Source organism: Chiroxiphia lanceolata, chromosome Z, assembly GCF_009829145.1.
Source record: "Chiroxiphia lanceolata isolate bChiLan1 chromosome Z, bChiLan1.pri, whole genome shotgun sequence".
NCBI classification, from domain to species: Eukaryota; Metazoa; Chordata; class Aves; order Passeriformes; family Pipridae; genus Chiroxiphia; species Chiroxiphia lanceolata.
Genome location: NC_045671.1, coordinates 11,144,466 through 11,158,033, shown reverse-complemented (window position 1 = coordinate 11,158,033; position 13,568 = coordinate 11,144,466). Strand labels below are relative to the sequence as shown.

The 13,568-nt window shown below is 40.4% G+C and overlaps 1 protein-coding gene across 3 annotated transcripts; it reads right to left on the bottom strand.

Moving 5' to 3' along the window:
• Positions 1-304: 304 nt before the first annotated feature.
• Positions 305-13,507, bottom strand: DNAJC21 (DnaJ heat shock protein family (Hsp40) member C21). 3 transcript variants are annotated; one of them, XM_032675534.1, is made up of 12 exons: positions 13,346-13,507; positions 13,075-13,168; positions 12,033-12,156; positions 10,999-11,121; positions 7,747-8,051; positions 6,320-6,471; positions 5,884-5,971; positions 5,477-5,644; positions 4,801-4,840; positions 2,733-2,923; positions 2,275-2,350; positions 305-1,197 (listed from the first exon to the last, which is right to left on the bottom strand). In XM_032675534.1, the coding sequence occupies exons 1-12, from the start codon at positions 13,440-13,442 to the stop codon at positions 1,033-1,035; spliced, it is 1,623 nt and encodes a 540-aa protein (XP_032531425.1). In that variant the 5' UTR covers positions 13,443-13,507; the 3' UTR covers positions 305-1,032. The 3 variants fall into 3 exon arrangements, with proteins under 3 accessions (XP_032531425.1, XP_032531426.1, XP_032531427.1); XM_032675535.1 differs by having other exon boundaries at positions 2,275-2,347; XM_032675536.1 differs by having other exon boundaries at positions 5,486-5,644.
• Positions 13,508-13,568: the final 61 nt, after the last annotated feature.

Sequence of the window (13,568 nt, the reverse complement as noted above, 5' to 3'; positions counted from 1 at the left end):
AACTTGGGGGGAAGAGTATTCTTGAGGAGTCTGCTTTTTGTGATAAATTGAACCTTTAGAGGAACTTAAGTAATAAGTAACACAGTATCAGTGCCTCTGGGAATCTCCTTCTACAGGTTTCCTAAACAATATCCTACAGCCCTTGTGGGGAGCACTGCCTTCTTCAATTGTGTTGACAACTCCTGTGTACAATCCGATTCCACTCCAAAATCAGATGTTTGTTATCCCACCATTTTTTCAAGTGCTACTCAAGATCAGGTAGATTAAGCATTCAAACAGAAGTGCCATGTTTTTTCATTAGAAATCAGAACAAATTAATTTATTTATGCCACTCATTTTTTTCTCCCTCACTTATTCCAACGAGACTCTTCCACTAGACCTTTTTTCCAATGCCTGGCATGGAGGTAGACGTACAAAACAAATAGCAATTGTCAAAACTGATTAAACAGCTTTGTCATCTTACTCTTTCCCTTCTGTCTGCTGCTTAATGTAATTAAGTAATTTAAGGATGGCAGAAAAAAAGCCTGTGTTTCTCCATGTCTTGGTTACGTTTCATCTTTGATAGAGGACCAGAGAACTACAGGCCCTGCTACTGGCTACATGCACCCTGAGATAAGCCCTCTCAAAAGAAAAACAGCCACACAAGAGTTAAAATAATTTATTATTTCCCATCTGCTGGTACTTAATCCATGCAGGTTCTTATAGGAATACAAGGTGAGTAGCTTTGAGTTACTATCCCCATCCTCAGAGTGAAAGGTGCTGCGAGGTTAAGGGGCTTTAGAGCAGGTGGCTCACTGGAAGGAGCCCCTGCCTCGGCCGTGCCACCAAACCACTCTGTAATTAAAAAAGGCTGATAAAGCCAAAAGAAAACACAGGTTCTTTCACAAGATGGTATTCCTTTTGTTGCATCTTCATTTTTTCCTGAATTGGTACCTGCTTTCCTTGTTAATCTCCAGACATAGGTAATGTGTATGTTTCAGTTTTGGGAGAGTTTTAATTTACAATGCTGAAGACTGTCAGTGTAGCAAAGTCCTATCTGTTTTTGCGTTTCTCTTTTTTGTTTCTGGTGTTTACAGCTTCATTTGCAACTGATGTGGATGTTGCTCTTGCATGGTTTGTGGCTTTTAGGTGTTCAAACAATTTATTTCGGGATGGAAATGTACAGTTGCAGGTTACACAGATGATGGAAACTTCATTCTGCAATGATAAAAAAACCCAGAATGCTTCACATTCATACTGAATATGTAATAAGTGCAGTACACCAATCTGTCATATGCAGTTTCTCTTAGACTATGAAATGTGAATAAGCTCTTTGTTTCTATCACCAATACTGATTAACAAATAAATATATGCATTTTTTTAAAAAAAATGCAAATATAACTTCTTGATACTTCAAAGGAGTCTAAGTAAAACCAAGAACAACAATGGAAGCCTTGCCAATCTAAGTCAAGGTAAAGAATACTTTTGACCTCACCTGACTATACACATAATTCTTTGGGCTCTGAGATGTAGTGAATTTACTATGTCCTTGCTGTAGTTACTACAGAATTTTGCTGTCTCTGGGAAGCATCAATACTGGGAAAGATGCAAATATTATTGCCTGTCACTTACCTGGTGAGAACAGCTTTGTCCTCAGTTGTTTAATTTATTTGAACTGCCTTGGATACAGAACTTTAGCAACTTTAGCAAATCTCTTAGAACTAAAGCTTAGTCCTGCTTTTCTCTGCAGGGACAAGAGCTCCAGTCTCCTAGCTTCTAATAAAAACACAGGAATAGAATTTGTGATCAAAACAACCAACACTGTTTGTAGTAATATGACCACCATATTTTACCTTTCCTATGAAGACAGACCAAGAGAGCTGAGTTGTTCAGCCTGCAGAAGAGAAGGCTCCAGGGAGACCTCACTGCAGCCTTCCAGTGCCTTAAGGGGGCTTATAAAGGGGAGGGAGAGGGACTTTTTATATGTGCAGAGTGTGACAGAACAAGGGGTAGTGGTTTTAAACTGAAAGAGAGTAGGTTTAGATTAGGAATTAGGAAGAAATTCTTTACTCTGAGAGTGGTGAGGCACTGGAACAAGTTGCCCAGAGAAGCTGTGGGTTCCCCATCCTGTAGAATTGTCTAAGGCCAGGCTGGATGGGGCTTTGAGCAACCTGGTCTTAGTGGAAGGTGCTCCTACCCATGGTAGAGGGGTTGGAACTTGATGATCTTTAAGGTCCCTTCCAACCTTAACAATTCTATTGTTCTATTTTAAATACTGTAAGTAATTTGACATACCGTTGCTGGGTTCCCTGAAGATGCCTTAGAAAACTTTTTTGCATCCTTGACTTTCTTCCCTTTAGGCTTAGTGCTGCTAATAGACAAAAAGAAACTAAGATCAGTGCACAGGAACATTCAATTCTCACGAGCTTCTGATGCTTTTCAGTTGTCAGTTTCCCTGCTGCTTTTCCCTGTTCTTCCTTCACACAACACAATGCACATGCATCCAGAAAAAGAATTATTTACTTTATACAATTGTTGATCTCAGCAGTTGGTAAGTGATATGGCAGTGATTTGCAGTCAAATGCAAAGGACCTTCCAAAGAAGGTCCTACACTCTTTGTTTAGTATCATATTTATTCAAACCTGCTTTAGAGAGTAGCCTCCACAGTTCACATTTGTAAATTTGGACTCGTTTGACAGTATCAAACATGACACAAAATGACATGGTGACTGCAATACTCTGACCCAACGCACCTTTTTACTTCACTTTTTGTTTCATTCTCTTGGTTGCCATCATCTGTAGTGCTTGTGTCCTCTGACACAGCACATCCCTGGCCATCTTTTACCAACTCCTCTGCTGAGCCACTGTCCTTGTCCATGCTGGGTACCTCCTTTTGTTCAACTGTTTCTTCATCAGCACTTTGATCAAGAGAGTCCTCGTAACTCTGTCCAAACAGAGGAAATGCAAGTTAAATACTTTCAGTTCATTAGTGACCATGTTTATAGTATTATACTCATTTACCTCAAACATGGGTGGGTGGGGAGAAGAGAAAGCCATGGACCCTCTTAATTTTACTGTGTGTTTTCAGTGAGATTGTAACAGATAAAACCTTAGTTCTCCTGTTTTGAAAGATGAGGACACCTGTGGTGAAGGGAAGAAACACCAATAAAACAGCCTCTAAAACTACAGGAGGGGGGAATTTAATTATACGCAAGGCTCAGCCCATTCTGACTACCATGTCTCATTTCACAGATAGTGGCTTGTCTTGTAACTTCACAAAAGCTTAATTATTCAGACTAAAGTTTTCTGTGCCAGACACCTGCATCAGGACACTTGAGCCAAAATAACTGCACTGACTGAAACTAGATAGATGCACTGTATTTTTCTTCCCTAACATTAGAAACACTGGTAGCCTTTTCCACTTACCAGATTAGACTCAATACAAACATTTCAGCAAAATATCAACCCCCTGCCTGAAGCAAAACAGCAAAGCTCCCAAAAGCAGGACAACAAATTTGCCCTAATGCTACATTAATGCAACTCTATCACCTCTAGTGCAGTCTTGGCTACCTCAAAAAACTTGGTTAATCAAGCTTCAGGAAAAGAAAACAAAAACCACAACAATAACCATAACACCTGGCAGAGGATGGAGGTTAGGATCTCTCTGCACAAGATTTCAGCTCCTGCTGTGCAAGAGTGGCACCTACTGTCCAGGCTGCAGCAGGCTTCGTTCCCAAACTGAAGGAACAGAGCCACGGTGCCTGTATGCCACCTATGCATTGAGAACAGCCTTTCTGATCTCAAACAGAGTAGAAAAGAATTAACCAGAGCCTTATGGCCAGCATGGAAACATGAAGGTCAAGCCAATACTGACTTGGACTATGAACTGGACCAACCAATGTGAAGCTAGTTGCTTGGAAATCTCAGGGAAGTTTCCTGAGGACAAGAGAGAATAATATAGTGGGAGAGGGCAGAGAAGGTGAACAGAGAATAGGAGACTAGAGGGGTTAGGCTGGGGAAAGACAGGAGACGATCCTGGGAAAGGATGGAAGAGGCAGGATCTGGTACAGACAGCTCACTGGGACAAAGGTAGGACTGAGGACTAAGTAGAGAAGAGGTAATACTTGAAAAGAATAAAACTTGAAGAAAGCAGACAGAAAAGTGTGCTCACTATGGCACTCCTGCCACTCAAGCCTGAAACACCTTGAAGCTGGTGAATTTCACCTGCTGCTGTTGGCACAGAATCTGTCATATCATGCACAGACTCAGATGCTGGAATACAACAGATTGTTGTTTACAGTTGAAGTGAAAGGTAGAATGGATATGTTCATTCCAACAGCTACAGTCACGGTAGGATGCCAATACAGTGTTAGTCTTTTCACTCCCCACCTCAAATTAGAGATTAACAGAAAATACACTATACCAACTCCTGCAACTAAAGCCAAAAGCAACATCAAACTGAGCTGTTAATGCACTAAGGCCACTGCTGGTCTTTCTGATTAATTCCTTGCATTCTCCCTATCTGCCTATTTCCATCTATCTTCCTTATACTTCCAGCTGTAGCCTTTTTAGAGCCAGCACCACATATTAAAATCTGCACAAACAGAACAAAGTGAGGTCTACAAGACTATGATCATATTTTATGATAATAAAGTGTAATAAAAATTACTCTGAAGTCAAAGAATAATTAAAAATATCTTAAAACAATCTTCAAGTGGAATTTCAAGTTCTCCTATTTCACAGGACAAAAAAAAAAATCAAGTTAGGAAATAACAAAACCAGGTTGTAAAGTTCCCTGAGTATCATCATATGACTACATACCTTCATTGTTTTCTGTTTCTTCTTCTGCTTCTTTGAGAGTCTGTAAAGATAAGAATTTAAAAATACCTTTTTCCATGAAAAAAAAAAAAACACAACAAACAAACTAGTGCCAAGCTACCTTTTTCCCTTATCTTCTAAACATGGTATTATGGAGGCAGTAGGCACAGAGAGTTAGTCATGCCTGAAATTAAAACAATAGGTCTCCTAAACTACTCATTGCATTTAGTAAAACATTTATTCTGCTCAGACTAAGCCTGAAGATACGAGTGAGTTAGCTGGGATTTTGCTCTGGCCGTTTAAAAAATGAAGTTGTACAACTTACTTCATCAATTCTGATTCTAAGCACACTCACTTTCCTTAAATGCCAGCAACCAACTGACAGAAAGTACCAAATCAATAAGCACTGTCTCTGTGCAAGTTCCCCTCCTTGAAAAACAGCAATCCCTTCTTTTCCTTAACATATAACTTTAAGTAGCAGTGATAACACAAGACTACTATTCTACAGCATTTGAATGCAGTCACACTAGTGCATGCGTTTCACTGGAGCTCCGATGCTACGAAGTATTTCAAATTGCACAATACTGAGAGTTCCAATGCAACTGCAAATCATCAGAAGCTCCCTCTGAGGGCCACCAAGACTTATTAAACCATGAGTCACAGTAACATTAAAACCAATTTAAAGTACTTCTGCTTGGGCATATCTTCTGTTTCTTCCTCCTCTTTGGTATTTACTTCATCTGCATCATCCAAAGACACAGGAAATTTTCCTTCTTCCTCTTCCAGTTGCTGTCGTAACAGTGCTACCATCTCTCGATGCTTCTTTGATTTTTCATGATTCTTCATGCTGTAAAAACCAGATCATTACTGCAGGTTGCTGTGAGCAAACACTGTTATATTTACATATAAGTTAATAACAAGCCTATTATCCATCACTACAAAGTATGGAAATTTCTGCACTGACAATGTCTCTACTGGATAGACAACACTGACCATTATGTGACGTTAAAAAGTCTTTAAAATGTGTTTTTAAAGAAGTTAAACCCCAACACTCCCATCCCCAAGCCCCCAACCAAAAGCACTTACGTTTTCTCACTTTTTAAAAATTTGTCACAAGCAGGGCAGTACAGATCATCAACAAATTCAGCTTCTCCAGTTTCATCATTCAGTTTGTCTGAAGAGATCAGTGGGGATCAGAGAGACAAAGTCAGATGAGCAATTTTTGAGCAAGCTGCTCTTTTAAGCCCCAGAAAATAGTCACAGCACTGACATTCAACTTCTTCAGTATTACTGACACACAAACAGATCAAGCCTACTTCACCAAATCATATATTAGAATAAATTAACAGCTGTAGTTTGATTTCTTCTCATGTTCAAAGGAAAACGCCAGAGTCACTACCCTGACACCCTCAGCAGGAGGCAGAGCATTGCACTACAGTCAGAACTGCGAGTCTGGGGCTGTAAGTGAGCCAACACTCAGGCTGCAATGACTCAATAGAGATCACCTCCTCACATACCATACCTTCAATGCCTTTTGTCTCCTGTTCTTCTAATTCCTCTTCACCATCTGATCCATCTCCAAATTCCTTTTCATATTGTGCCTCCATCTCTTGCAACTCTCTCTCCAGATCTGACATAGTTATCCAGCTCTGCTCTTTATACTGCTCAGCAAGCCTGCGAGTACAATAATACAGTAACTGCTACTCTGTGTCTATGAGACGGGAACTACAGAAACAGTGTTACTTAAAGATAACTTATTCTTCTCAGGTACTCCAGGAGGAAAATTCTGAACCTATTATGATGGAGAAAACAATTGTCTGTAGAGCCTGGAAATCTGAGCAGTTAATTTATGATGTCAATGATCACATCTACGCTGCAAGCAGAAATATTAATGTAGGTGGGTCCTGCTTGAATTTCAGGCAGAACATGCTGTACAGCATGATCAGTATCAAGCTGACAGGCAAGGAAGCGAGCTCAATCCTGCTGTAAGATCCAAACTCACAAACAATACAGGACCACAGAATCCACAAGCACATTACTCCTTGACTGTCCACTGTGGAAATGTACCAGCTCAGTTCTCCCAAACTAAGAGCGGCCCAAGTTATCAATCAGTGCATCACAGGACAGCTGAATTTTGCTCCAGCTGGCTTCTGAACTCAAAATTATCAAGCAGCTTGTCAGAAAATGGCTAACTCTGTTTCACTGTCCCTAAAGGGACATATATGCATATATAAGTATACATATATATTTTTATATATATATATATATATATAAAAATTGTATATATCTCTACATATTGTAATTATTATATAAATTTTAATTGGTATGTTGTTATTTTGCTAGTGCACTCTTAAGAATTCAAGCTCCTCCTTCCCATAATGCAAGCAAAAAGTTCTTCCAGTTGAAAAAATTGTGCTTACACTCGAGAGACCACTTCTTCCTATTTTAGGAAAAATAAAAACATCAGAAACTGCATTTAGTTCAATAAAAGGGTCCTTTCCAAGGAGTTAAATGGAAAAGCAAAAAGAAGTTCATTTCTCTCACTTTCTTTTTAGCAGGTACAGTTCCTGCTAAAGGCAGAAGGAGCTGATCTAAGTCAAGGCTGCCATAGTCCTGTTCTTCCTCATTCTAAAACTTGCCTTCTTTCTTCTTTAAAGGAACGATAACTATTAAATCTTACTTAGCTAAGTAAAACCACACTGGGTTCTGTGCTATTTCAGCCACTCACCCGCAGCACCCAGATAATTATTCTCCACAGTTACTTCAGATCTCTACAGGTCAGTACAATGCAGACACTTAAGTTTTAAAAAGCTCAGACTTGAGACCAAAATTAATACCTAAAATTTTCAAGCATGCTTAGAAGAGCAAATGAAGAGAAATCTTAACTCTATACTGTATCATCATGGATAGTTTCTCCAAGTTAAAGAGATTTGTTCCACGTTTACATACTTGGCTTGTTTGAGCTTCTGTTGCCTCCGAAATTCCTCTGCTTTCCTAGCTTTTTCTGCATTTTGTTCTTCTACAAGTTTTCTGTGTGCCTGTACTCTTTTATCCCTCTTACGAATAAAGGCCACTAGCTGACGGATCAGTTCATTCCTCTCTTTCCTTGCTTTCTCTCTCGTTTTCTTGTTCTCTTTCTCCATAGCTCGTTTCTCCCAGCGGTTTGAGGCTTTTCGTGTGTCATATTCTTCCTTCCAAGCAAAGTTTTTCTGAGTACAGAAACTTTGCCAATATGCATAGAAAGGGTGGACTACCTGTAAGAAAAAAAAATTAAATAAGTCACTTGTTTAGCAGGGGAAACACAAAAACCATACAAATAATTCAGGACTTCTGTAACAGTTTGTTCTTAACTTCCATACAGGCCACAGTTTTGCCTCAGAGTATAAATAAGTCACATGAAGGTTTAAAGAAATCTCTAATATCATTCTTAAAGTCTGTAAGTGTGTCAATTCTACAACCTTGTCTAAATTATTACAAACTGCAACTTCTAAAAACATTCCCTTGCAGAATTGGATCATGCCAACACCAGTGGCAGTTACTTAGCTGTGCTCTGCTTTTCAAATTGAAAAGCACAATCAGAATAAGATTTGGTGTCCACAAGCTGGTATATGCACAGATTGCTATGAACCACCACATTAAATTACACCAAAGGTTGGTCATATAGTTCCAACAGCAGCCAGTGACCAGCATAAAAAAAGCAGTAAAACAAACACAGGCACATAGTGCTATTTCTTCCCTGTATACTCTCTCTGTATCCAGAACAGGACAGAAATTAATTGCCCTTGATGATACAACAGCACAGAGCCTATCACTTGAACAGTTTAACAGGGGGCTATGTGAAGGGCTCCTGTTTTGTTAGCAAACTATACAAGTGCATGTTAAAATTATGCCCTGTAGCTTTCACATCAAAGAAAAAGTGATCTTTACTTATTCTTCTTCCTTTTACTATTCACTAGTAAGTGCTAGATTAATAATGTGGTATAATAATTACTTTGGGTTTGTTCTCTATTTCTCTCCAAATAATTATCATCCTTCTGCATTATGTATATTCAGTAATCACAATATGTCTAAACTCCCTTCTTACATTACTTGCCCCATCAATCTTTCCTTATGCACTACTCCTCATATTTTGAGATACCTCATAGAAGAATTTAACCTAACAGTTTAATATCTCTTCTTATAGTGACTCCTTCTGACATTGTTATTCACATGGACTACAACTATCAACACCTCAAAAATAATTTCCAGCAGCCCATGTACATGCAAAGTTCATGGTTGTGGTCTCTGGCAGGTTAAGTCGTCGCAGTTTTTATCTGCTATCACAAAAACCCAGCTCTGTAATTACCATACATTCATATTTTTCATCCAATAACCCAAGTGAGATTAGACTACCTATCTCAGATTTCTACTTCAGAAGATTTCTACTTCAGATAATTCTGTGTAAAAGGATGCACAGCCATTAACTGATGACAGGGATCATCCTCTGCTTCACCAGCTGTATGAACTGAGACTCTCCTCCTTCTCAGCAGCTACCTCAACAACAAGCACATCTTGATATACAAGCACAAGCTTGAAATACAAGCACATCTCTGATATTCTCTAGCAGTCTGTACAGCAGCTCTTGCTGGACTCCCAGGTGGATTTTGCTTTGCCTACTACTCACACTTGGAGCTAATCACTTTTGTTTCTGCATCTAATTGACCTATAAGTCTGCTCTTCCCATGAAGGCTTGTGAACTCATGGTCTTACGAGAACCCTTCCTGGCTGCCTGGCACTGATCAAGCTGCCTCTCAAGCTTCTTGTGAATTCACTGAATAGACCAAACGAGAGAGCATTCACATTACAGATTTTGAAGCCTCTTTTGTAGCTCCCTTCTAAAACTTTTCCCACAGTACTCCCACTGAGTAGATCAGTGAGCACTGCAATGCTGGAATCCTCTGATAGTGTAATCTCTTCCTACTGAACAGAGGCTATTTGCTCTCCATGAATATCTCCATGAATCCTAGGGGAAAAAAAAAAGTGAGTACTCTGCTTCCAGAACAGCATGAATAAGGCAGATTTTAAAGCTAGAATTCCAGCCCTTTTTGCAATTATTAACTGACAGCATAAAAGCCACTTTGAGTCTATAATCATATCTATGCCATAGATTCAAAACAAGCAGTTTCCAAAAGATGTTTCAACATAACTCCATTAAGAGATGGATTTTAGCTGGTTAAGAGACACTACATATTCTCCCTAGGAAGATTTACACTTTTTAAACCATTCTGGCATCTAAACAGCCATTCTGACACTTCTTAAGAAGTCTGATTTGTAACTTTTGTTTCCAACTCCAGTCAAGTTTTATACCATCAAAGTTACTAACTTTTAAGGTATGTATTAATTTAAATTTCATAAATAATTGGCCATACAGTAAAGGTGACAGGGAGTAGACTAGAGGCAACATTTGAGTGCACTTGATACTGTGCAGTTATTCCCTAGGAAAAGTGTTATTACTTCATTATTTAATTTCAACACAGGAATACTGGTAACCTCAAAAAAGAATTCTAAGTCTGACAGAATATTAAAAATAGTTGGCAAACCAGATGACAAGAATTCAGGTGTCCCCTATGCATTTTCTTTTCTTACTTCACAAAGGAAAGCATGCACTATTTTCAGAATCAAATCTTACTACAGGCTAACTGCAGATGACAAGGTAATCATAGGGGGAGCTCAACACTGCAGGTCAACCACCATATCTATTTTCTATAGGCTGTGCTATGCAGTAAGTGCTATGCAGTTTTCCTATACTGGAAAAAATTATCTCAACATCCCTTTCTGCAATGTAAGTTGTGTTAAATACTGGTAAACTACTCTCATCAGGAAGCAAACATCTGTTCTTTTGTTTTACAGGTCTTGCACTCCATTTAAGTTCCACTGGCATAATTATGGTTGGCCTCATGAAATGTTTGTCTGACAACTTACCCTAAAGGCCTGGCTAATACTATAGTCCAACAGGAAAAACCAATTTTAATTCACCAAAACACTACAAATTAAAGCACAAGCACTTCCTTTATAGTAATGGTCTACAATAGTAGAAAATACCAGATATATGGTTTTGTATTCACTTCAGAGATCAGCGGGAGCCTTTCCTTTCATTTCAGTGTGGAACAAAGTAATGGTTTAACTCCATTACCTTCAGTTCAGATTTACACTTGCTCTTACCGTATCATAGTCACTTTGGGAATATCCAAACATAGGGAATTCTTCAGGATCATCCTGGGTCATGTATTCCATTTCTTCTTTTGCAATCTTTTCAAAAACCTGTCGATAGACTGCGAAGAATCCCTGAAAAAAATCAAATCAATCCATTAATCAATCAATCTATCTGACTCATTTTGAATGGCTCAATAACAGATGTACAAATGGTCAGGTGCAGGAGTGTATGTTAGAGAAATACTACAATTCTGCAAAAGCAGCCCAAAAACAGGGTAAAGGCCTCATAACCACTTGCTCTTGTCAGGAAGACCCTTCTGTTTAGCAAAGTTCCATTATCTCGCATGCCTTTTATTTCCATCTCCTTCATGTAGTCTCTGTCTCTCTCACAGCTGTAGTCAAATCTAAACTTAAAAAGTATTTTCAGCATGCTGGAGATGGTGATAAGTTTCTACTCGCACAGGATCAGGTTTTGTGGAAGTTCCAGATATAAAATTCATTATTAAGTATCCTATGTTCCTTTAATATGTTACTAACTGACTCCTAGTACAGTAACACAAAGACAAAAAAGTATTTTCTCTGGTGGAGGTTCTTCTGATCACCTGGACCTTTTTAATTTATAGTGAGTATTTTAAAATTCAACGGGGACTCAAAAAATGAGATAGGGAATTAATTTATAGGAAACACACCTTTCCCAAGAACTCGTTACATTAATTTTTTGTAGTCTGAAGCATTCTAGCCTGTTAAAAGTATTTCCGAATAAACAGATTTGCAAATATCTGGCATGATTCACTATATAACATAAATGAATAATATACACACACTTTGCAGTTGTATGACTTGGATGGAAATTATGATTAAGTAATTATTAGACAACATGCAGGAATTAAAGCTTCCCTAAATGTCCAGTGTAAGTTTTGTCTTAGATTTGTGTAAGCATTATTACTACCCATGCTAATAATTCTACACATAACTTTTCAATACAAAACAAATGACAACACTTATAATGGAATTTAAATTGATACCTTAAATTAACTCATTACCTTTTCATCATCTCCATATCCAGAGTAACAGCTAACAGTGAAGTAGCGCAGTAGATCCAAACTATCATCTTGATACTCTCCATCAACTCCTCCTTTCAGCAGAGCCTCCCTGTGATTATCATACCTAGAAAAAATTCACAGCATCCAGGAGGTAGAGACACAGGACATTCTCCAGGGCTGGTATGCTAGCACAGTACACTTATTACATCAGTGTATAGCTTAGCCCAGTGTCTGTAATTTAGCTCTCACATCCAAAGTCTTCAGAGAGAAAAATAAGACAGGCTCAGTAAATATTCTATCTTGACCTTCAGTTTACTTACTATTACTTTATCTGCAATATCTGTAGCAGTAATTTTTTTAACAGGCAGCTAGCAATCAATCACATTTGAGCAAGATGCTTCAGAAACAGGTAGGACATTATTTAAATCATCTAATACCTATACACACTCAAAACCCCCCAAATCACACACTGGTATATAAAAACCAAAAACCAGTCCTGTATTTTCAAAGAGGACAAACTTACCACAGGTGGTTTTAGCTACGTAATCTGCTTCAGACCGTTTGAAAAACAAGCTACACAGGATATTTAGAGTGTCAATCTCTTAAATATATGTGTGTGTATTTCAGAATAGGACTGTTACAGAAACATAATGTACGTCATTAAGACTTAACATCTGCAGCACCCGAAGGACACTGAACGCGTGCTTGCCCTGGCCAAGGCCGGCAGGGCTGACCAGAGGGGCACCTATGATACCGTGCAAGCTGCCTCCTGCTCGGGGAGAGGAGACAGAGGCCAACACTGGCGTGTCCCAGAGTACTCCTCGGTGCCCAGTACACCTTCACCTCCAGCAAGGAAGGCGTGGGTGCGGATCTGTGCCTCTCCAGAAGGCTGCACGGCTCCCAACCCTTCCAAAGCCTAAAGAGGGCTGCTCCTGCCCATGGATGCCCGTACTGACTTCCCACAAGGCCCAAGGGCAGCACATTCCAAGCCTAGGCAGAGACAGGACCTAACTAAGCCTCTCCGAGGCCAAGCGCCGCTCACCAGGCCCTCTCCTGGGGGTCGCTGAGCACGTCGTACGCCGCCTGGATCAACTTGAACTGCTCCGCCGCCTCCTCCGCGTTCTCGAGGTTTTTATCTGCAGGGCAATTTAACGAAACTGCTGTAAGCGGCTGCACGGCACAGCGGCCGAACCCGCCCCGCCGCCCCCGGCACCCGAGTCAGGCGACTCCCCGGGGCCGCACGGGGCTCCCCGGGCCGGGGCAGAGCGGGGCCGGGGCCGGCCGGGCCCCGCCGCCCGGAGCCGCGGCCGTACCCGGGTGCCAGCGCAGCGCCAGCCGGCGGTACGCCCGCTTCAGCTCCTCCTCGGCGGCGTCGCGCCTCACGCCCAGCACCTCGTAGTGGCACTTCATGGCGATGGCGGCGGGGTGGCGGTACCTCAACCAGGGGGAAGCGCCGGCCGGCGGGGCGGGGACAGCGGGCACGGCCGGCCCGCGCAGGGAGGAGCGGGGCGGGACCTGCGGGCTGTTGTCACCCGC